The sequence below is a fragment of the Leiobunum rupestre genome, chromosome 7, assembly GCF_980474605.1.
Source record: "Leiobunum rupestre chromosome 7, qqLeiRupe1.1.hap1, whole genome shotgun sequence".
NCBI lineage: Eukaryota > Metazoa > Arthropoda > Arachnida > Opiliones > Sclerosomatidae > Leiobunum > Leiobunum rupestre.
In genome coordinates this window covers 43,957,497-43,982,164 of record NC_143390.1, presented here as the reverse complement: position 1 = coordinate 43,982,164, position 24,668 = coordinate 43,957,497, and the positions used below count along the sequence as shown (strand labels likewise).

Sequence of the window (24,668 nt, the reverse complement as noted above, 5' to 3'; positions counted from 1 at the left end):
GAAAAATATGCCGCTTTTATACATAAAAAACTAATTTCAAGGTTAATTTTAGAAACGATTTATGGAAAGACGTAGAGAAAGGTAAATATATGAAGTAACTAATCGATATCAACCTTTATAAGTATACCTGTTGGCTCACTTAAGTCTGTGATGAGTTGCTTATGTTAATATATTGAACTTGCAACTCAGATTTAATAAAAGGCTCGAACACAACGAGGAAGATGGTAGTCAGCTGGAACTTAGTCAATTTTTCACACCGAAGACATCTTGGGTCAGTATAGTCACTATACTATAGTGTACACGTCCAGTGTCACCCTTTGGGCCTTTGTCACAATTGGTTAACACTTTCCACTAATTCGTAAGTCTTGAATTCGCCAAAAAATATAATATTTGTAGAACTCATAAAAACAGATCTTAGGGATGGCTAAGTGTATGAACCGGAATTTTGTACAATATCCGACTTATTTTTTCGTTCAGTATCAGTCCATCTAAAAATACTTAAAAAGGCTGTGACATGAGTTGTACCCTAACTGAGGTCAAGGTCCAAGCTGAGGTAACTCTGCAACATTTTGTCAAAAGGTGGCGTCAATAGTCGAAGATTACATTAAGAACTTAAGAAGACGCGTTTTGGAGAAGATAGAATTGTTTTCAGTAAAAACAAAAATATATTATTGCTCAAAATGAGGATTTAGCTAATATTTTCGCCGCTAGGAGTGCCAGAGAGGTTCTCTAAGGGGATAAAGCCTGTTTTATCCATTCCGATATAATCCGTCGACTGCCTTAGAGGACCGCTTAAGGGAAGTATACTCTAAATAGAAAAATCGTCTGCTAGCACTCGCTGCAATTTGTTTTTAACTTACGTTGAGCCAATGAAATTAGGTGATCCACTCGATTTAAGCTTTGAGCTATATCGCTTTTATAATTATTGAAAATGTAAAATTTACCAAGTGTTTTCTGAAGTAACTTCCACTAATATTTAGGTCGACGAAAGTTCATTGGCGACTGAACCAGTATCTTTCGTCGGGTCCCAGGAAGCAGCCACTCTTCCCAAGAATAAAACTAAAAGACGAAAGGGACATGCCAAAGAAGAAGTGGTCACTGTCCACGTGCACCATCAGGCCTCTGAACCAGTTGAAGAAATCCACTCTGATCACGAAGAAAGAATTAGTAGTCAAACTCGAGAAGAAGCTATTACACAAGGTTCGTAAGAAATTTTAACATACTATGGTCTTGGTGTGAAGCGACTTTAGTGCCATCTCTATGTGGTGAAGACAACTAAAGCAAAATACGAATATAGTGGTCTCCACCGCATAGAGATGTTTGAACCCCAGCGCTATTCCTGTAGGCTAAATTTATCCGAGCTAAGGAAGTGCAGTAATAATTAATATAGGGATGTTATGGTGCCTGTAAATTTCTTAATCAAGCATTAAATTTTCCTATTCACATCCTTCTACCGGGTAAAATAGGCGTAACAACCACAAGAAGCGGCCGTGTTTATAAAACACTAAACGCTAATATCACTTCTCCAGTTTTTTTAAAATGGCCGCTCTTTGTGATACCTTCGCACATGCGCAGAGTGAGTTACGCATTTTCTAGCCGGGATAAATGATTTTTACGTTTTAGAATATTCGAAACGTACCCATGGAATTAATAGTACCGCTAGAATGACATAGGCGCGTTCGGGAGTCGCGGTTTCACAAAACAAATGAAGAAATTTCGAGTCGGCGCACTCAGCCGTCAACTCTATCATTATACGGGTGGTGCCATCTATCATTTTCAAAGTACATTAGTACCATGGGTAAACTACTACCATAGACCCGTTCTTCGTCTATGCTACTACAGGACTCGCAATTTCATACCAAGCTCCCATAGAGTATTTCTCTTCGAACTGTCGCGCTATTCGACTGGAGCGCTACCGTGCGGAATTCGCGAGAGTTAAAAATCTGGTACAAAATGGCAAGTATCTCCCTAGCCTGATTTACGAGTTTATAAATAATTTTTTAGCTATGGCCCCAAAAAATGTTATTTGAAGATAATGATTTTGAAGAATAATGCCCATTTTCATGGAAAATGTAGCTTTACCAGTAATTAATGAAGTTAATATTACGTCTTGAGCTGTACTCTTTCTATTGAATATCCATTCGATATTATGTAAGAAGATTCATTACGAGGGCTATTTTGTGCCTCCTCTAGTTTTTTAACCGTTTCCCAAAGATTAGATTGAAATATATTCTCAAGAATATCTGATATTCAAACATTCTTATCATATTAGTTAATAAAATAGATTAGTATAACTTAACATGAAAATTCAGCGTTAATTTTACCTTGCAATAATCTAATCTCCAACTCCATGAACGCTGCCATCTTGTCCCAAATTTTTAACTTCAAAGAACTTCACTAGATGGCGCTGCCCATCACGTCAAATTTCAACGCGACATTTGGAAGACGAAGTTTTATAGGCTTACATTACGAGTCCTGTAGTAGTTTACCCATGATTAGTACTATTAATTCAATTGTATAATATATAGTTCCCGCCGCTAACAGCGGATGGCACAACTGACAAATGTCAAAGTTCTCAATTTAAAAAAAAATCTCATTCTATCGGTACTATTCCCAATTCAATGAACGTACCAATTTTAATAAGTCCAAGTGTAGACGGTGTCCTCGATAACATTTATTTATTAATTACAATATTTAAAATCGTAGATGATGAGAAAGTAAAGAGTGTAGAAGAATCTTACAAGGAACGAATGAGAATGAAAATTAGGAATGTCAAGGTATAGTTTTAAATGATAATGTCATTTCTGAATTTAATTCGAGAAAATATTAGGCGAAAGCGAAAGCAGAAATGGCTTCTTCGGTCAAAGATGAACAGACGGAAAAATTCTCGTACATGCGTGAAAGAATGCGAAAACCAAAGGATCCGAAAAAGGTATTTCATGCCACTAGCAGTTAAATCTGAACATAAGATTATAGGCTTCGAGCTTAGAAAAGATAGCGCCATCTACTTTAATATCTGTCAACTAAATGTGTGAAGAAATAGCAGACGACTTTTGAATATGAAACGTTGAGCTTTTATATCGAGATAATTTTGAATGAGCAGACAGCTTTCACATATTAGATTTAAAACTCAGTCGGTAGGTGGCGATACTTCCGACCAAAGTTTAAACTATGCACGAAGCCTATAATTACTTTTCACATAAGTGTGTCTTCACTAGGAATCTATACATGCATTCACGACCAAAACGAGTCAAGGTGGTGTAACGGCTCTAGCTTCTCCGAGGTAGCGCCTATGATCTAGCGTCTGCTACAGACAAATTAAAAAGTCATAAGAATGTTTTTTTCTTAAATAAACATATCAAAACTTAAGCGAACGACGCAAAAATTGTATAAAAATGCAAGTATCATTATTTATAAAATCAAATTTACGAATAACGACGAGGAAAAACTAATAGCGTCTGCTTTAGCCGCTATCTATCTGGGTTTCAATGGCGAACCAAAGAGGGCATAACGACAGTTTTTGGTCGCGAATACACTTTGAATGTCGAAGTATCCATTGGCCGCCGTGCTGCAAATATACTGACCAGAAAATTAATTTAAGAAACCCCGAATAGTTCTCACACTGAAAAACTTGAAGAATGTGTCATGTTCTTCACAAAACTGCTCTAGTTTCTCGGAAAACAACGTATTTCAATGTTTAAAAAGAGCACAGAACATAAGTGAGCTTCTGTTCGAGACAAGGCTTAATGTCGACCAGGAGCCGAGTTTAGCTGAGCACGTTGCGAGCGAAGATATCGTCTGTAGATATTCCAAGTTTCCTGCTATTACCGATAACCATTTCTCGAATGACCACACATTCTTGATGGACTAAGTCGTTAGGCCTAATACGTATTCAGTGCCGTAATTGTCGTGCGTTCTCAAGTTGCATATTTATCTCGCTAGAGGTGCTTATGTTTGTGAGGTATGGCGTCAATAATTATTTCTACAAACTGGCGCACTTATTGCATGTAATTATATACCTGTGATCTAGCCTATAGTTTTCCCCCTTAATTAAAGTTTTACTTTTGTTTCAGGCTGAAGACGAACAGGAAGATCTGGCGAGAAAAGCTCATTTAAAAGAAATGTGGCAAAAACGAGTCACCAAAATTATATCTGAGGTAGGATATGAAATTATATCCTAATTCATTCGATCAGTAGGTAAAACATTTCAAGCACCAAAATTAAACAGATATTGTTGTATAATTACGGAGAATAATTTTAAGTTCACTGAAAACATGGAACAGAGCTATATCGATTTTATAAATTGCGATTGGTTAAATGTTGATGCACGGAGAAACTATCGCCATCTATCTGGGCAATTTCGCACTATATTTTGAAAATAACGGCACCAAAATATATAATTAGGAAAATACTTAAAATATAACTTATTTAGAAATATATTCCGTAGCGTAGATTCACTGACAAATAAATACTTAAAACACAAATTGATTGATTTTGGGAAAATTTCACTAAATATTTTCCCTTTGTGGAAATTGTGTATCTGATTCATTTTCCCAAGAAAGCTATTTGAACTGATCTCACCAGATTCAATAAACTGAACTGCTATCTGATTTATCCGTTTAGTATAAAAATAATCTTATGGAAAGCAAATTAAAATAAACAGTAATTAAAATTTCGATAAAATCGAGGACTGTTAATCATCTGAAATATGGTCACATTCTAAATGTTGGTTCACAATGAATTCAGGTTTAAACTGCATTTTGACCCATATCAACTGCTCTGATAGAATCTGAGCGTATCAGCGGATAATCTGACCTGTCGTAATTATCAACTTGGTTCAGATATTATTCTCTAATATTATTAACTATGATCTGATAATAGGCGAAACTATAAAGTCTAGGGGAGCTGAAAAAATGGTAGTCACGTGACTTTGTGGAGAACTGCAGCGCCATCTATCCTAAGAAATACGAACAATTATTCATTTTAATTTTGCTAATGGCGGTTTAAATTTTGATTGATTAATCTAAATTATATAATTATTATTATTATAAACATTTTGTAATAGAAAGGTGGAAGTTAATTATCTGTCTGCAGTATCTGGAAGGAATATTTTTTCTTTACCATCGCACGGCCAACTATGAATCGAAGTTGGCTGTGATATGGTAGTCAAGATTTCCCATTTTAATCAGTTGGCTAAGACCAAATTCACTTTTCATAAATCCTAAGTAAATTTACGTTTTTAGTCGCATTAAGAAATTTAAATTTTAAGTTAGATTTCTGGCCAATTCGTGGGACCCCACAACCCGCGTACTCACTATTGTGATATTCGAATTTCGTACTAATTGGTGTTTTTTTATAAATTAACGTGGCCTTATTGTTTAAATGTAGCTACTACGTCACAACTTTAAATTTGGTAATATTACGAGCGCGCGCTTCCGGCGCGGGAAACCTCGGATTTTCACGTGACATCGTGACGTAAGAGCAACATAAAAACAAGATCAGGAAGCATAGCTTATAGCGTTTTCCATTTGACTGCTCTCGAGCACTCTAGATCGTTCTGATCAACATTTAATGTTCCATTAGTGTGCTCGGATCTGCTCCGATCAAGTTTCGCGTGTTCCATTTCCGAGATCGCCCAAAACCGATCTGCCAATTTCGACAGATCAACGGATCGAGATCGGAGCAAATTTTCGCGTGTTCATTTTAGATTTTTTTGGCAAAATGGCAGACCAAGACGCGAAAATTCAAATTACTAGCAGACGAAAAACAACAAAGCGCGGGAATATGTTCATGGAATGTTCCATTTGCGGCTTTACTCTAGTCGATTGGGGCGAGATCTTTGACGTCAGAAACAGATTCGGATCGAATCTCGAGCAATCAAATGGAAAACGCTATGAATTTATAAAAAGTTCTTACTATTGATACAGGCGCTACCTTGTTTCCAAAAACTAGTAACTTGAAAAATTCATTTTGTCCCAAAATTAATTTTAATTTAAGTATTCGCGTTTCACTACCTTATTTCCAAAACCAGGTAACTCGAAAAATTCGGTTTGTCTAAAAATTAATTTAAATTAACGTATTCGTGTTTCGCTACCTTATTTCCAAAACCAGGTAACTCGAAAAATTGTCTAAAAATTAATTTAAATTAACGTGTTCGTGTTTCGCTACCTTATTTCCAAAACCAGGTAACTCGAAATATTCATTTTTGATAAAATTTATTAAGTTTATTAATTTAATCTACAAGACGATTGAAAATGTGTTCAAATTTAAATTTAATATTTAAAATATAGTTATAACATCGGGGGGATTGTGTGTACTTAAATGTCTGTGGCATCTTGTTACTTTCCTTTCGTTGAACGAAAACAGAATCAATTAATCAAAATGATGTTTACGCTTGGCTAAATACCAATCAGCTTTGTATTGGTCGTCGAACATCCTTCCTCTCTCTTTCGTGGTGCGCCGAACCAAAGATAATTTAAACTCGTACCCTAGATTCGAATACTGAGAGCTTTCCCATTCACGGTTTTGTTACGAAGCGTTTACCCTCTTCCGGCACGTGACCTCAGAAAAATCGGCTCCATCGGTTGCGGTAAGGCGCCATATTTAGGCCTAGATTTGTTTTATTTACAACAAGAGTATTTATAGAAACACGCTTAATTGTAAATAATATATTTCCAATAAAAACTTACTTTAACAAATGGTAATTCTGGTGCTTGAATATCTTCTTTCGGTAATGATGCCAATCTTGAAGAATTTTCTAAAATTTCAGGCAAATATTCCTTAAGAATGTCGATGTTAAACACGAACCCTATTAAAATGGTAAATGAAATTGAATGAACTATTAAGTTTAGTCAAATTATGCTTGAATCGCTTGTAAGATTATATTACTCACCTTTAGTAAGTCTAGGTTTTTTCTTTCGATTTGAAACTTTTTTAGTGCTATAATTGTGGTCCATCATGTTTTAAAACTTCGAGTTGAACGCAAAACGCGTCAAATTACGCACCGCAACTTCAAAAAAAAATTAGTTTCTATCCCTAGATGGCAGTAGTGCGCCACCATTGGAGCGAATTTTTTCTGAGTTCCGGCGGGAAGTGGGTAAACGCTATCGGCAACGCGCGAGAGAGTGATTTCGAATCTAGGGTACGAAGTTTAAATTATCTTTGGCCGAACGGCGTTGAGAGGCTCGTGGGAGGACATCGATAATTGGACCTCCTGTCTGATTCTGGTCGGGACCCCTCGGCTTAATTCCTCCTCTATTTGTGATTCTAATTTTAATTATGTATGCTCACTTTCGAAATTTCATAGCGTTAATGATTTTTATAACAGATTACCAAATTTCATACACCAAGGAACTTACGGGGTACGTTCAGTAACGCAAATCTGGGACTTTTTTTTATTTCTTATGCCTTCCTATAAATTCCTTTATTTTCACCTATTTTCCTATAGTTTCACAGTTTCCCACTCATTTTGCAGGTCTTACTTTTTTATTTTCAAATTTATCATGATTTCTCGGCAAACAGCGTTGCGAGATGTAAAGCCTGGTTCACTAGATGCGATTTTGTCGTACGAGACCGATCGCGTCGTATGAAGGGGCTTTATCTTGGAGGAATAAAACAAGTATACAGGAGTTGCGGAGTGCTGCGAAATCGGTTTCGTCAGTGACCGTGAACTCGCGCGAGGCAGAGGGGTTCAAACGCGACTAGCGCCAACTGCATACGGATTTTGCAACTATTCTCATTTTATAGCATTGTTTTCGCGTCGTCTGGTTTGTTTTATTCCTCCAAGCAAATAAGAGTCATTTTGCAAAAAGGCGCAAATAATTTAGAAATGTTTCAAAACAAACCAGACGACGCGAAAACAATGCTATAAAATGAGAATAGTTGCAAACTTCCGTATGCAGCTGGCGCTAGTCGCGTTTGAACCCCTCTTTCTCGCGCGAGTTCACGGTCACTGACGAAACCGATTTCGCAGCTCTCCGCAACTCCTGTATACTTGTTTTATTCCTCCAAGGCTTTATGAAGTCGCATGCGACGTCGACCGAAAATAGGTTGGAGCCTATTTTATCGCGCGCGACGGGCAGCTTTGGTAGTATTAAAAGTGGGAGTAAACGGGAGACATTCTTTGGAAAATTTCTAAGTTTCCTCCACGCGACGAAATTCAATTTTAGCATACGGACCGGGGCATTTGCCTCTTCTTTCGACGGGTTTATGCTAGCATAAACATAAAATGTCCAAACAAAATGGTCAAAATGGGAATTTATATTTCATTTGGGAGCATGTTTCTGGTATAAGCAAATGGTTGAATGATGCGATGGATTCCCTATTTGGAGGCTACGACTTGTTTCATTTATGGTCATTGCTTTCCTCTTTGTTATCGTCGCGTTGTGTGAACGAAATTCTGCTGCGACCACGTTCTGAATCACGTACGACAAAGAGTCGCGTACGATAAAATCGCATCGTGTGAGCCAAGCATAAAAACGAAAATTATGGTATGCAAACTAAAAAATTATTGAATTCTTTTCCAAATTATTATATTAGCGTTATGTAGGCTATTTTTTGGGAATTTTGCGAGTATTTTAAAATTAAAAGTTAATTTTAAAAGCTCAAAAAACCAAAAATTGCCTTTGTCGAAGTCTAGATTTAATTTAAACAAAGCAGACTAATAATCTTTTTGGGATGCGCATGAGTTCGAAAATTATGGACAATATGGTATGTCCTACCAGAATTATGGAAAATATGGTACGGTCTGTTAAAATTATTTCAAAAAGATGTGCCATATGGCACACTGGTGAAATTATGGTACGTGCCGAATTCCTAGCTAGAATTATTGAATTGTACCATAATTATGGTACGTCTGGCAACGCTGATTATTAATCGGTTTTTCCTTGATGTTTGCTTGGGGCGCGTAAAAATTCTATGAATTCTTCCCTTGATAGTGAGAATTCCCACTTCTCAAAATTCTGACGGCTATAAATGTTACAGGGCCCTAAAATCAGAGGAAGCGAAAAATATTATTTTCAATAATTTATGAGTTGGTAAATGACGAAATTGTTGACGACAATATTCTTTAATGTTGCAACGATCTGTCTTTTATTAAAAAAGCGAAAACGGCCATTGCAGTAGCTGCGGCATACCAATTAAATGATAGCTAGGCCTTTGACCAAACCAGTAGAATTGTTGATTAATTACAGTTGTGTAATTTTAACTCCTCCGCCAGCTAAACTGTAAACACCGACGCATTTTAAAAAAAAACTTTCTCTCCGGATGCCCATCGTGACGTCGAATCGGAAACGCAAAAATTCGTACCGTAACCAAATGTTGGCATCGATTACTCATCGATGTTTTTAATGAGCGTTACTGAACGTACACCAAGAACCCATTATCTTAACTTAGAATGATTAAGCGTGATTTCAGTGAGTCATCTAAACACAATTTTGTCAAAATTAAACATTACACATTATTTGGCGATTAGCAAAGAAAAACGCCAATGACAGATTTTGAAGTTAGGTTAAAAAATTGATTTAACTAAATGAAAAATAATTCTAGACTTTTCAATAGATTGATCACGAAATTCAGTGAGTGATCTTGTGAAGACTAACTTCCCCATGACGCGAAATCTCGAAATCCGGCAAAAAAATCCAAAAATCCGACGCGAAATCTCAGAATCCGGCAAGACATCGAGACATCCTACAGAAAATTTTGAAATCCAGCGATAAATCGCGAAATCCGACGATAAATCTTGAAATCTATCAAGAAATCCCGAAATCTGACGAGAAATCTGGAAATCCCGGATTTCAAAATCCCGTACAAATATTTGTTGAATGTCCGACCTTGATTAAATATACGTAATTTCTTTCAATTATACAACCCTTTTAATTAAAAGTATTTATGAAAGTATATTTTAAAGACTTTTAATTATTTTCTATTACTGCAAGAAAATATTCAGTTTTCACGTGACGAAACTTACTTTCGTAATGCGGTGTCTGGTGTCACACCCTTCACCGAGTCCCAATAAATCGTCCCGACACTTTTGGAGTTACGTGAAGCGCTTTCTAAAGCAACCCACACTATAGACTATTCAATAAAGCACCAGGAGATAAGGATGAGCTAGCATCATAGGTGGTTCATTATCACCGCCATTAATTGGCGACCTGTTACTTTCGGTTAGAAACCAACGACGTGCTACGATTACCATAAACTAATTTGTATGCACGGATATTCGTTAAGAACACAATGCCAAGACGATACTCGATAAACCTACCCATTCGCGACCGAATTGACGTCTTCCTTTCCTGGATATTTAACCATTGTGTATTTTGTTATCCCGGTTGCTCGTTTGATTAGCAAAGCGTGCCTGATTGGCCGTCTCATCGTAACGGGGCGTTGAGCTTGGACTGCCAAAATGATTGATATCCGATGTACATTGTCCCACTTTCCCCAGGATATACACTACGCTACCTTTCCATAGAGTACCATTTCAACAGCTTTTGGGGGCCGATTCGTAATTATTTTTGGACACGATCGAGGGTTTCATTGATATTTTCTATGAAATCTTGATAGGCGTGATGTTCCAATTAAGTAGGGTCAGTAGGGGGCTACCCAACACCATTTTTTTAAAATTGTTCAGTTGGTTATATCATTTGTTTGTTATATTATTTAATTTTTGAGAAATCAAATGTTGATTGCTTCACTTAAAGCACTATATTTCCTAAAACGATAAGTGTATAATATTGCAACATAAGTGTGACACTTCCTATTCTTCACATGCAAAAGTTTTTCTAAGAGCTATTCGCTTCATTGCCATTTTGCGTCCGTTTGCTAAGCCTTAATATGTCAAAAAAAGCTATGTGGTATGCAGGTCTTGGCTCTCGGAAATATTCCTGGAAGATGTTTTATTTAAGCGTCTATTGTATTCGTGGCTTCCTTGTAATTAGTTGGATTAGCGATTATTCTGGAACTTCCCGAGTTTCCACAAAGTCGACGCTTCAATGAAGTCAAAGCAATCAAACATTTATCTATAAACAACTAGATGACAGTGGTTCAAATATTTTAATTTGCTTAATATAACCAGTAGATATTTATTTGTTTAATTACTACAATTTTTTTTAATTTTTTAATATTTACACCATAGATATAAGAAATGTATATAAAGGTCTAGATAAATTTCGGGGAGTCTAAGCCTAACATAAAATACGGAATTGCCCCTAGCAGACACAGAGGAAGGCACGTGACCAAGTGCTTGACCTTTCCGTAGGCCGTAGTCTTTAGACACCATCTGTTGGTGACTTTTAGTATAATTTTTAAGCAGGACACAATGGCTCTCGCGACGATAGCACGAGCTTTCTTACCGATAGATAGCGCCTTATAAGGATAGCCTGCAGAAATTACGCGTTTCTGCTAGCTGTCACCTCCGTATTCACTCCCTTTGAAATATTTTATCTAGACCTTTATATACGTTTCCTATATCTATGATTTACACCAATACTCGCAGCCATTACTAACAAGGAGAGTACCCGAGGTGTTTATGGCCGATTTTGTTCAAAGTCGGGCGTAATGTAGCCTATATGAGATATGAAATTTCCCAAAAGGAGACGTTGCACTACCGATTCGATTTGCCATGGCAACCGAAAATGTCTTTGATTACTTAAAACAAAAAATCTCCATTTAAAAAAGCATGGGATTTTCTCGGTTTCACAGGGTTCTTACCTACGAAAATTAAAAAAAATTAAAATCACGAAATGGGTAATTTGGACCACATTTAGGTAAATTTCGTAAAGTTTGGGTAAATTGGAAGATTTTTGGGGTAAAATTGTTACAATTTTTGGGTAAAATAAGGAAATAATGTTTAAATGGTCAAAAACATTTTCGGTTGCCATGGTAAATCGAATGGGTAGTGCAACGTCTCCTTTTGGAAATTTCAAATCTCATATAGGTCTACATTACGCCCGACTTTGAACAATATCGGCAATAAAGACCTCGGGTACTCTCCTTGTAAGTGCATACGATTCAGTAGACTCTCCCACAAGTTTTCCAATAGCTAATGGTTATCAGTAAGGACCGCCCCCAAGTTCCCAATGGGACTCGTGTCTCGCTGTCCGCGAATCCACAACATCACAAAGCTGTTCGTGTGGTGTTTGTTAGTAATTTCAATCTGCTTTTTCTTCAATAGGCCAAAGGGAAAGCGAACGTGTCATCAGAGGTCAGCTACGACTTTTTCACTCGCGTTTGGGATGATGACGATGAAGAGGCTGTTGACCAGAGTCTGGTTGAAGAACCCGAGAGGTTGAGTCAACGAAGGATATCTACCGAAAGCCAACCTCATACCGTTGACATCGAAAATCTGGCCGGTAAGGAACCCTTAACGAATGATAAGCCAGGATTGTTTTATAGAGAGCTTATCGCACTACTGGTTTTGCGCAATTCATTCTCACTTTTTAGTTTTGCGCCATCTATATTGATACCTCAAACTAAATATAAGTAATTATATAAAACCGATACTTTTATGTTACCAATATAAATATTTTATCAATTATTTGTAATAATATTTTAATATTTAAAAGAAAATATGCAATGCAATAAAATGATTAATGATGAGACTCCTAGATGACGCGTCTTAACGTACCACCTTTATTCAGTATACACTCTTTTTTTTGGAATTTTGCTGGGCGCGTTCATGTTGAGTTTACCCCCCTTAACCCCCATTCTCCATATCCTGGGACCAAAGACCCGAGCCTAGACCACCCCCGGTGGTTCCAGGTAATGGCCGACTAGCGAGCGGCCAAAAAGAGGGGTCGAAAAGACCGCGAAAAAGAGTGTATAGTATAACTAGAAACAAGAAGGTATTCAGGTTAAGATATAATATATGCTCGTAACAATAGCCTCTGTTTTCTTAATTTACGAAAAAGTCTGATCGTATCAAAATGACTTTCCAAACTTACCGGGAGAAATGGACAAAGATTACACGTGGTAAGGCGGAATTATGCTCGTGCGTTGACCTCTCCATAAGCAGATCCTGAATGAGCCATAAAATATGAACGTGTCTTAATGTATTTGCAGAGGCACTGCAACTCTTGCGCAAGGAGTATTTCGACGAGGATGTTATGGATTGGCAGATTTTGAAGAGGTCCAAAGCTGATTACATGCCGCACGCGGTCAGAGAAGCGTTTGAAGAGCAATATATCTTCGCTCCATCCAGCCGTACAGGTGGGTCATCGTGTTCCACTCACGCGTGTCTTGTTGTCTTAACCGCTTGTCTATAATCCCAAGTGCCTTTGGGTTCGAAACATTTGACTCCCCGAGTATCTGAAAACGCCGAGGAGGAAATCCCGCCAGATGTCGTCGTAAAACCGTACATTCCATTTTGGAATCTTAATAAGATAGAAAACAGGCTTGTTAGGCATAATGTACGTATTGTAACCATAAGTTTATAATTATCTTTCACGTAAGTGTCTCAGTTCCCTTTCATCCGCGTTAAATTTTTACTAACAGCCATTTCTATAATGACCGCAACATCCCTAATATTTGCGATTTGGCCATAGTGAGCCCCGCAGGGAACCGGGGTCGGGGCATGAAGTTGAATATTAAGTTCCTATGATCAACGAATTTAACATTTTTCCACCAGGTTTAACAGAAGCTAGAGGTAATTAGCACCAGGGACGTCATTTGGGTGGGCCCAGGGGGTACATTTCCACCCCAAATTTGGCATTTAACTACATTAGAAACTTCCTGTTTAAATTCATGTATTCAATGTCTATTATACTGAAAATAACTAGCCATTATACAATAACTATTTCGATTTAAAATCCAAAAATTATTAAATTTGACGCGTTTTTGCCCTTTAAAAAAACCAGCTTTCCAAGATCCCCGGACACTCAAGTTCTGCTCCTTCCGGAAAAATCCTGAAATGACATCTCTTATTGGCACCTACTAGCAAGAAACTCATACAGCACCCCACATAAGGTGAACTCAACCCGTCAAAAGTCGTGGATTTTCTTGTGTACAGTTTTCATTGGTTAGACGCTCTAGCGCCTGCTGCCGTCGGAAGGGGAAAATTCGGAAATTGTCTCCCCCCTTTACGTAAAACTCTCAGTGTAAAGGCTCGTCCAATGAAATTTGTACACAACACTGTCTTAGCTAGAGGTCGGCGGAACGAATAAATTAACCGGCAAAATTTCGATTAACAATAAAAAGTTTGGTTAACTGTTTTTTATGAACATTTTATACGAATAAACAACGATTTAACATGCAAAAATATTCGGTTTTTTCGTATATTTTTCGGATAATTTGCGGTTATGAATAAAAATAAATAATTGGATAATTTCTTATTCAAACGCTGATCTCTAGTCTTAGCGTGTTTAAAGGCTAGCTGCGTTCTCCTTGTGTTTGTTGCTCCTAGGTGCCACTAGCTACTCTCTTACAAGGAGACTACCCGAGATGATTATCACGGATTTTGTTGAAACTCGGGGGTTACGTAGACCTTATAGTAGTATGAAAATTACCAAAGGGAAAAGTTGCAATAGGCTTTAGTTTGCCCATGGCAATCGAAAAGGATTTTGGGTAAAATTTATCAGTTTTGCTTAGATTTTATCAAAATTTGGGTAACCGAGAAAATCTCATGTATTTTAAATGGAGAGGTCAAAAACCTTTTCGGTTGCCATAAGAACACTAAAGCCCATTGCAACTTTTCCCTTTGGCAATTTTCATACAACCATAAGGTCTACCGAACCCTCGAGTTTCAACAAAATCCGTGATAATCACCTCGGGTAGTCTCCTTGTTAGAGTGGCGAATTTTTCTCACTAGAGGCAACTCTCTTTTTTGGGTATAACGTCAACTCTACGTCACTCCACACATACCTATTATATATTTCGACTAACTGATACACTTCTGGAAAATAATTATAGTCTTGTGATGTTTATAAATGTTTGTAACATAACGAAAATGGTTCGTAGGAGCACCATTGGTTTGACGAAGCCGGAAATATCAAGGCTCTTCCATTACCAATACCGGAAACGTCCACTCGTCCCCTTTCGATGTTCGACCCTCCAGATGAAAGGCCGATGATTTTTCAGAAACCCCAACCTGTGGTTCAATTTCCAGAGGCTTCATCCGATCGATACTCGCAAATAAACGTTGACGTCACCACGCTGGTTTTCCTGCATCACCATCTCTTCAACGCCGAGCACGTCCTGGCTTCGCATTTACGCGTCTTGTACCGCAAGTACTCTGATTTGGTCGAAAGCGACGTGGTCGGCTGCTTAAACCAAAGAGTAAGGCTTTCCCCATTATATAACTACAATTACTAAATGACACCTAGGAGCACCCGAAGAATATAAAGCCCCAGGAATGGAAGGATTGAAATTATTGGCCGCGTGTTTTGGCTGCGATAGATACTTCCGGCAAAGCAAATCAGAGTAACCGGAAACGGTTAACACAACCCGGTCTCTCTTTAAAAACGAGAGGTGCAAAAGTTCCACTAGACGGAGCTACACCTTCCATTCCTGGGGCTTTATATTCTTTGGAGCAACAAACACAAGGAGAACGCAGCTAGCCTTTAAACACGCTAACGCAGTGTTGTGTACAAATTTCATTGGACGAACCTTTACGCTGAACGTTTTACGTAAAAGAGGAGAAAACAATTCCCGAATTTTTCCCTTCCGACGGCAGCAGGCGCTAAAGTGTCTAACCAACAAGAAAATGCACGACTTTTGACTGGTTGCGGTCTCCTTGTGTGGGGTGCTGTGTTTGTTGCTCCTATATGACACGACCACTTATTTTAGTTGAAGGTTTGCAAAGACGCCTTATCGCGACACGAGGAGGAACGAGACGACTTGGATGCCAAACTAGCCAAGAAGAAAGCGGAAGTGTACAGAGCGCAAATCAGGTCAGTTTCCATATCAGCTATTCAGCAAATCGCTAATTATTGATACACGGAGCTTCGAAATGGAGTTAAAAGTGCATTATAGTCCATACTAGGTTTTTATTAACTGTAACTTATCGCAAATTTCATTTTCCACCAATATCACCCTATTCGGCTTTTAATTTTTAGACTTAGCTTCTGTTTTCGGTTTAGTCACAAGCCAGATTCCCTGCGGGGTACTGATGAGCTCCAAATCAAATTTGAACTTTCTCTGCGTAAAATAGCATGGCAAAGTCACGGTTTGTAAGAGCCCCTATGCCATTTTCAAAAAACAATTGGCAAAATAAGTGGGTAAAATCGATGAAATTGGGTATAATCGATGAAATTGGGAAAATCAATTAAATACCAGCCGTAATAGTTCTTTCTATCAAGTAACATGGCCTTCTTGTTTTAATGTAGCTCTTACGTCACTATATTTACCTTTTCCAACACTACGAGCGCGCGCTCGAATCACGAGGAGCTTCCTATTTTCTAACGCTCGTGCAAATCGCGCGTGCTAAGATAATTCTTCCAAAGCTAAGTCTTGTGACGTAAGAGCAACATGTTATACGTCTACTTTTAACAAGTTGGATAAGCGTAAAAAATTTATAGAAAGAACTATTTCCCATGCTATTTTACAGAAAGTTTAAATTTGAGTTGTGAAAAACATTTTCGGTTGTCATGGCAAAACGAATAGCCATTGAAAAAGGTACATGAAGGTCTACTTAACCCCCGAGTTTGAAAAAAATCGGCGAGAAACACCTCAGGATGTCTCCTTGTTAGTAGGCGTGTTTTGACTTGAGTTTGGATTGTAGTTCGCTTCTTTGGTTAGCTAGGCTAATCTAGTAACATACCAACCGGAAATATTTGGCTACGAAGAGTGAGATCATATTCATAATATTATCAAGAAAGTTTGAATGATAATATCGGGGTTTGGTAGGGACGTGAGACAAAAAAAGGAACAACTGGAGTCCGAGCAACGGTCCATGTTAAAGAGTATTTTGTCAACTTGGCTGGAGCTAAAAAACCAACGGGAACGACAAGGATACGTGTCTTCTTCGGTGCACTTGAGCGTTACGAAGTAAGTTGAAACGTACCAAGGAATAAGCGTCATCTGTTTAACATCCAACTATAACTTGATTATAGAGAGACGGAAGATTCTGAACAGGCCGGTCCTTCGCGGGTTGACGACCACGAGGAAAGGGAAGAAGAGGAACTGGAATTAGAACGGGAACGCTTCCAAGAGTCGTACGAAGAAGAAATGGAAATATACCATCAGAACCTACGTCGATGGAAAAAGTGGAAAAAGGCCAAAGCAAGAGATTCATTCTTTTACATTATTTCGCTCGAGGCATGAAGTGAATCGGCGTTATTTTCTAGAAACGAGCTTTGAAGGCCAAAAGAAAGAAGAGAGAGAAGGCCGAGGAGCAGGGTGACGAGGAACCGTCCGAAGACGATGACCAGAACGTTCTGGAGGAAGAAGAACCCGAGGAGCCACTTCCTCCAGACCAGTTCGACGAGGAAGCGGCCAGGGAAGAGGTCAGAGACCGGTTGAACCGCGTCAGGCGAAAAAAGAAACAAGGAAAGGTCAATGTGGAGTTGGATGAATCCGTGACTATTACATCCGACGAAGAGTGTCCGACGTGAGTAGATTATACAGGGTGTTTCAAAAGGTTATGCAAAAATTTTAAGGATTTGTAGGGGTGAGTTGAGAAGTATGCCTGTTTTTCCCCCATTTTCCTCGAATTAATTAAAAGAGCACCAGAGATATTCAAAGTGTGGCCTACTTACCCCTGGAAGTAGGCTGCAACCAGTGCCAAACCAAGCAGCAGGGACTGAAAATACTGTTTAAGTTTACTTTTTTACGCTGGTTACCTCGATTTGTTTACAAAGTCCTTTTTACCTACCACACGAACCCAAACCTTAATGTTCGCATTTCCCTACTGCTTGGTTTTGCGCTTGTTGCAGCCTACTTCCAGGGGCTAGTAGGCTACACTTTGAAGTTTTCAAGCGCTCTTTTCACTCATCGTAGGAAAATGGGGGGAAAACAGGCATACTTCTCAACTCACCCACTACAACTCCTTCAAAATTTTGCATAACCTTTTGAAACACCCTGTATACTTGAAATGTAACGAGTCCCTAAGTAATATTTTGCTGGATTTCAAAGTAAAGAAAAGAAACGGAGGCAAGAAGTTTCCAAGATCTCAATCGGCTTCCAGTTTCATTTCAACGGAAAGAAAATCTGCGAGCCATTTTTTAAGTACGAGTAATTACTTCATTCTTTCTAGTATAAGTCTCGTTCGTTTATGGACAAACATTTGCGCGTAGACCACTAACGAGGGACTTTTCCGTGACTTGGGGACACATTTTACCTATTCGCATATACAATGAACCGGAAAACCTCTCGGTTCAGGTAAGGCTTCGGTTCATACAAATAGCCGAGAAATTTACTATAAGGATTTAGCTTTCTCTTAGCTCATAGAAATGACTGGAACTCATAAGAAGTTGTTGTCCAACATCTTTTTACCAATCCCGGAAGATCACTTGACAGTGGAAAATGTCGACTTGACTGAGATGGAGTTCACGTCGGAACAAATCGTGGCTTCCAGGAACAACGCCGTTGGAAGTGGTCCGTATTGTTGACCACTTAAAAGTTTTCTGTTCAAATTAATTTTTAAAGACATTAACGGATAGGAACGAGAATTCCGAGCGAAGTTGTTGGTGATCAGTGGTTATTGACCAACGGTCTTTTCAACTGCGCAATTTACTGGGCGATGGACGATGACGGCGAGATACTGGTTTCCAAATCGAAAAGGCCCTTGGGAGTTCTAGAGTTAGTTTCGCGAAAATGATGATTTGTTAATATGCATTGACAAAATTTGACACGTTACGCTTGCAAATGATTATAGAAGAATGAAGTTAAAGGACCAGAAGTCAAAAGATTTTCCTCCGAGCGACGTCCCACTCGCCAAACTTTTCGAAGATGGTCAACTGGATCCCAATGATCCGAGCAACGCCGATCTTTTAGAGAGTTTGCGGGTGATTCCACGATGCTAAATGACCGAAATTGTCAGTTTACTAAATAATTACATTACGCAGAAAAGCGAAGGGTTGGATTTCGACCAAGGTTGCGAGGAAGAAACCCACTTCCGCTTGGATCCGTTGATGGATTCTTGGGATTTCGTGTCGAAAGAGGAGCTGGATAATAACGCGCGATTCTGCTTACTACAGCTTAGAGCCCAAGAACACCATGAATTCCATAACTATCAAATGATACCAGCGCATGAGAAAGATTTACCGAAGGATGTCCTTGACGTGAGTTAATATTACTACGTTTCAAACGAACTATAGTCGACAACTCGTTATATATCACAATTACAGGCTATTTGGAAGACAAGCGCCGATGACGACTTTGTGGCTCTTTCTCATAAAGATAGGACGCTGCATCTTGTTAATAAGGCAAGTACTTAAGTTCAACTTTAGCGTAATACGCGATAGTATCGGCTTAATGTCCGCGACTGTTCATCTTAGGTAAGGGAGCAAGTAATGAACAGCTACTTGTCTTCGCAACACGAAAGGACGCTGGAGGATATAGTCGTTGAAGAACAAATTCCCAGTATTGGGTAAGGGTATAGATTTTATTTAAGTCTTACGGATAATATCATATTTTGGATAAATTTACTTGTTAGCACATTGGGCTTCAACTTACTTCAACTAACGAGACGGCGTCGGCCATTACGGCCCGTCAGAAAAGAACGCAAAAAAATGACAGGCCAAGGAATAACCAGCACCGAAGTGAAAATTATGGTGAACGTTATGAGAGGCATGAATGTACCTGTGAGGTCTGACCCTGACACGTTGAAAAGTACCAGAAGAATGTCTTTGGTACCATTCAGTAAGTGGGAAATCTCCCGATATCGAATATTCTTCAGCATTTTTTAATTACTATGTACTTTATTAGAAGCGAATATGACGTACGAAAGCCAAGCGCGCCCGTTTGTGGAAATCATGTTTCAGAGACAAACTACTCGAACACACGTTGCGGACGGACCTCAACCAACGTGGAACGAAGAACTGTATTTGTCATTTAAGTAAAGATTCACTCTTAGCTATTTGTAATACTGAATATCAGGAGTGGTACTTATAAATATTCATCACTTCAGGGCACCTAACGATGACTACTCGCCTTCTAACTTGGAAAAAGTGAAAGACGTGATATATTTAAATCTATTTGACGAAGTGGTTGTCGATTTATTGGAAGATGACCGCGAACGCGAAAACACAATTCACCAGAAACTGGAGCGACGTTGGTTGGGAACTCTAAAAATTCCTTTCTCAACACTCTATCTCAACACCAAGGTATAATAAGACTAACTTTAAAGGGAAACAAAAGTGGTGTGGGGAAAACTATTTGGCAGAATCTGCCCAAACTGTACCGTAACACTGGAGAAATGGGGAAACTGGGGCATTATCTAATTTAAATGAAGTCCACCTGTGGCGCTGCCATACGACGCCAAAGGGAATAGCTCAGTATCAAGGTACAATTTGAGCAGGTTCTGCCAAATAGCTTTCCCCACACCCTTGTTTTGTTGCCCTTTCAATTTCGTTATAAAATTTTCGTTACCCGATTGCGTAAATTGACTCCAGATTGATGGTACATTTCAAGTGGACACTCCTCCGGTATTATTGGGCTACGAGCAAGAGTCTAAACCGTGGGTTATGGGGTGCCCCGAAATGGATACGGTTTCTTGCGCCACCTACTTGTCTCTCTATTTCACGTTGGAGCCTTCTTTGCAACTCCCGGAACTAAAGGACAAGACGTGCAAATGCGAGAACCCGTTTTTGCGTCGAGCCGAGGAATGGCAACGACAGCTATTGTCGCGCTATCATCCCCGACCCATCAAAGCGATTGCTTTGGATTTGAGTGGAAACTGGACTTTCATCACTCGATACTTGAGACCTTTGGCACCCCCGGAGGAATTACTGGAATTTGGTGCTGATAAGTTGGAAACTGCTGTGAGTTGATACACTATTAAACTCACGTTTTATCTGAACTCCGCTAATGAGCTAAACAATTTAATTAATAACAGGAATTACTGGCAAGATTCGTTTCATTAATTCCTTACAAACCCGATTCCGTTCACCCTAGCATCAAATGTGATATTTGGCTAACGTGCGATGTAAGCGCGTCTTATTAAGAATTGTCTTTTAAGACTTTGAATAATGGTCTTAAATTTAATTGTAACGCAGCAATTTTTACAAGTTCTTACTGGAGACGAGGAGGAACACGCCATTCTTCTGTGCAATTTCTTCGTTTATTTGAAGAAAAAAGCGTTTCTCCTTTTGGGTTCTGGTATACCCGAAGGTGAAACCGCGTATGTCTTAACTAATGAAGCTAATGGCGAAATGTGGTGCTGGAACGCGACTACGGGACACCATTTCAACATCCGCGATAGTTATTGCCCCTTGCAACGAGTGGGCTGCGTCGTCAGTCAGGATAATGTAGGTTTCTAGTTAGACCCATTGATCCATTTTCGAAAGTCACGTTTCGTACACATTCAGATTTGGACCAACATTCAGAAACACGATCACCCATCGAGAATGAATTTCAATTTGAACAAGCCAAAAGACTGGAAACCATTTTTCCACAAGAAAAACCTTCATCCCGGTTTCGCCAGTGTTCAAGTGGGTATTTTTTACGTATCTTCAACCTATTACCCCATGAAATAAAATTTCGCAAATTCCCCAAGCCGGAATCTCTGGTGTACAAACCTACCAGCATGAGATACGTCGAGGAGCTGGAGGAACAGCTCGATACAATCCTTAAAGAAAGCATTATGCGCTGGAGGCGAAGATTTAGGACCACCTGGAACCGTTACTGTAACCAAGTTCTGAGGAACGTTCTACCCAAGTAAATAAAATCAAAAGAAACATAAACCTCATAAAAGTTCCAGAAAGGTATTATTTTCAATGAAACCTTGATCGAGGGATGTGACGCAATTTGCGTAACTTCCATCAAGGTTTTACGTGGGAAACGGGATCTGAAAGTACATAAGGCTTTTTCGTACTGGTGGCGTTGATGAGCCACGTTTAACACGAGAAATCCGCGTCGCGATCTGTAATTTATGTTAAATTTAGACCTTTTTAATTTGCTTATCGATTATCGAGGTATGAATTAAAAGGTACAGCTAGGTAATATAAGCGTTATAACCATTCCAGTCCACTTATTATATGTTCCTTTGAAGCAAGATCTCATTGAAATGATGTTATGCAGGGGCACGCTAACGATATTAAACCAGGAAATTATATATGTACACTTGAAATATCTAAGGCTTTATTTCTACTGCTATACTGTTCTGTAGAAAAGGGCGAGGCTTACACTAACAAGGAGAGTACCCGAGGTGTTTATCGCCGATTTTGTTCCAAGTCGGGCTTAATGTAGACCTATATGAGAGATGAAATGAAAAAAAAATCCATTTAAAAAAGCATGGGGTTTTCTCGGTTTCACCAAAATTTTTAAACAATTTGAAAATCACGAAATGGGTAATTTGCACCACATTTAGGTAAATTTCATCAAGTTTGGGTAAATTAGAATTTTTTGGGTAAAATAAGGAAAAAAATCTTATTTTTCTTTTAAGTTGTCAAAATTTCAAAAATATTTTCGGTTGCCATGGCATATCGAATGAGTAGTGCAACATCTCTTTTCGGGAAATTTCATATCTCATATAGGTCTTCATTACGCCCGACTTTCAACAAAATCGGCAAGGAACACCTCGGGTACTCTCCTTGTAAGTCCAATTTAAGATGTATCAAGTATTTTAAAATTCGCCTTAGCTAAGAAGCCGCTGCGCCAGAAAAAAAAATGGATGAAGGTTATAGTTTCCTGATAACATTGATATTGATTGTGATATCTCTTTTTCAATAGACTGGAAATAAATGCCGGAAGAACTGCTAGTCTCGATTCTTTAGAACAACTAGACCCAATTATCAAATCTCATAAGGTACCGGTAAAGCTTTAATTTTTAACACTAAAAATATTATTATTATTCATATTATTCCTATTGAACAGATGTGTGGCTTTCCCCTTAATGTGGTGTTCACTGATACGGAAGCCGTAACTGAAGCCGTTTTTGCTACTGGTGTTCACTTGGCAGAGGGGAAAGACTTGGAATTCGCATTGGCCGTGTATGTCCATCCTTACCCTTGCCAAGTACTTGCGGTTTGGGTTTACGTAGCCACGTTAGAGAAAAGGTAGACATATTACCGCCTGACGTGACATAATCGTCACATGACAAAGGGGAGTCGGCATTATGCAAAATTACTGAAGATGGAAGATAATATTGAAAACCAAGTACAGTTAAGACCGCATACCTTGGGCTCAAGTGGATTTCAACAAGGATTCTTCTTATCTCAAAGACCCGCCTTTTTTTTATTTAGAGATTAGAACGTGTGGGACATTTCAGCAGGACCACCGAGAGCCCCCAATAGAAACCTAACTATTGGAGATAACCATACATTATAAGCAGTGGTGTAGTCCTAAAAAAAGAATCAGGGCACTACCTGGGTACGGCCAACTTCGATTTCGCGCGTAATCGAAGTTGGATGTACCAGCCGCTATAAATGTACGTCCAACTTATATATTTAGCGAGATCAAAGCTGGCCGTACCTATGTAACGATTTGAAATTGTTATGGTATTTTCCGGCGGGCAAAATTTATAATAAATCCACACACCCTTTATTCGAGAAAAATTATTTACGAAATAGAAGCAAGGCGCGCCCTGGCAAGTTGAACAAAAGAGCACCGGGGCGACGCCCTGGCCCGAGTACACCACTGATTATAAGGGTGAAGTATACCTCGTTTGTTCCGAATCGGGCCCGGTAATTTATACCGGCTTCTCCCCTCTCTTGGGCCTGCAATTCAGTACTCTCGTTCAAGTGATTAATCAGGGATGAGATATCTATCAAAGCCACGCCAACGGGGGGGTACTTGAGGGGACGGGATACCCGTTGAGGTTGGTGGTCATCCAAGAATATAGACCCCAGGAATCGAAAGAAAAACCGTTAATGCCTCGCCTCTCGAGTTGACGGGAGAGCTTCCGGCTAGGCGAATCAATAGAACCGGAAATAAGCCCGTCAACCTAGGTTTGCCTTTGGAGGCTAGAGACAAGCAAATTATACTAGATAGAGCTGCAGTTTCCATTCCTGGGGTCTAAATTCTTTGGTGGTCATCCTCACATTATCTGCCTCCCAGGCGCATGGGATTACAAGACTACGCCACTAGCCCTGGCAAGACCCTGTTTTGCTGTTAGGGCATAGTGTAGTTACCTTACAAGCAATTTAGAAAGTTATTCATTAAAATTATAATGGCGTACGTATTGTTTAAACTTATAACCATTTAACTAGCCTTCGAACAAAACCGAGAAATATATGATACCTCCGAAGTTCCTAATAGCTAGGAGCAACAAACACAACTGCTATAAAATAAGTTGATTATCATAAATAAAGGTATGCTTTGTTAATATTTTTACCTATTTTCATTCAACCGAATAGATAAGTGTTAAGATTTTACGAAATTCATTTAGAGCTAAGCTTTGGCAATAGAACTAGTCAAGTTTCAAAACGTTTCCCTTTCTCATCAAAACAATTTTTGAGCTGCGACGCGTGAGCAACGTCATAAAAGGACAGCCTACCTAAATGCAGTTCGATATTCATGGTTGAAATAAATGCATGATAATAATCACTTGTCCAAAACTGTTTTCAACATAACATCGA

The 24,668-nt window shown here is 38.9% G+C and overlaps 1 protein-coding gene across 2 annotated transcripts; it reads left to right on the top strand.

The window, feature by feature from the left end:
• On the top strand, nucleotides 1–24,362 carry Cc2d2a (Coiled-coil and C2 domain containing 2A). 2 transcript variants are annotated; one of them, XM_090154031.1, is made up of 32 exons: nucleotides 1–81; nucleotides 190–271; nucleotides 981–1,200; nucleotides 2,707–2,777; nucleotides 2,831–2,932; nucleotides 4,074–4,157; nucleotides 12,170–12,347; nucleotides 13,057–13,203; nucleotides 13,267–13,403; nucleotides 14,950–15,267; nucleotides 15,778–15,881; nucleotides 16,837–16,977; nucleotides 17,043–17,211; nucleotides 17,277–17,539; nucleotides 18,064–18,156; nucleotides 18,225–18,309; nucleotides 18,372–18,525; nucleotides 18,591–18,729; nucleotides 18,806–18,935; nucleotides 18,996–19,211; nucleotides 19,278–19,355; nucleotides 19,428–19,519; nucleotides 19,586–19,791; nucleotides 19,858–19,972; nucleotides 20,060–20,255; nucleotides 20,544–20,912; nucleotides 20,987–21,076; nucleotides 21,147–21,398; nucleotides 21,459–21,581; nucleotides 21,647–21,807; nucleotides 22,822–22,897; nucleotides 22,966–24,362. In XM_090154031.1, exons 1-32 carry the CDS (start codon nucleotides 62–64, stop codon nucleotides 23,149–23,151), a joined length of 4,797 nt encoding a protein of 1,598 aa, XP_090010157.1. In that variant the 5' UTR covers nucleotides 1–61; the 3' UTR covers nucleotides 23,152–24,362. The 2 variants fall into 2 exon arrangements, with proteins under 2 accessions (XP_090010157.1, XP_090010156.1); XM_090154030.1 differs by having other exon boundaries at nucleotides 19,858–19,987.
• The last annotated feature ends 306 nt before the right edge of the window (nucleotides 24,363–24,668 follow it).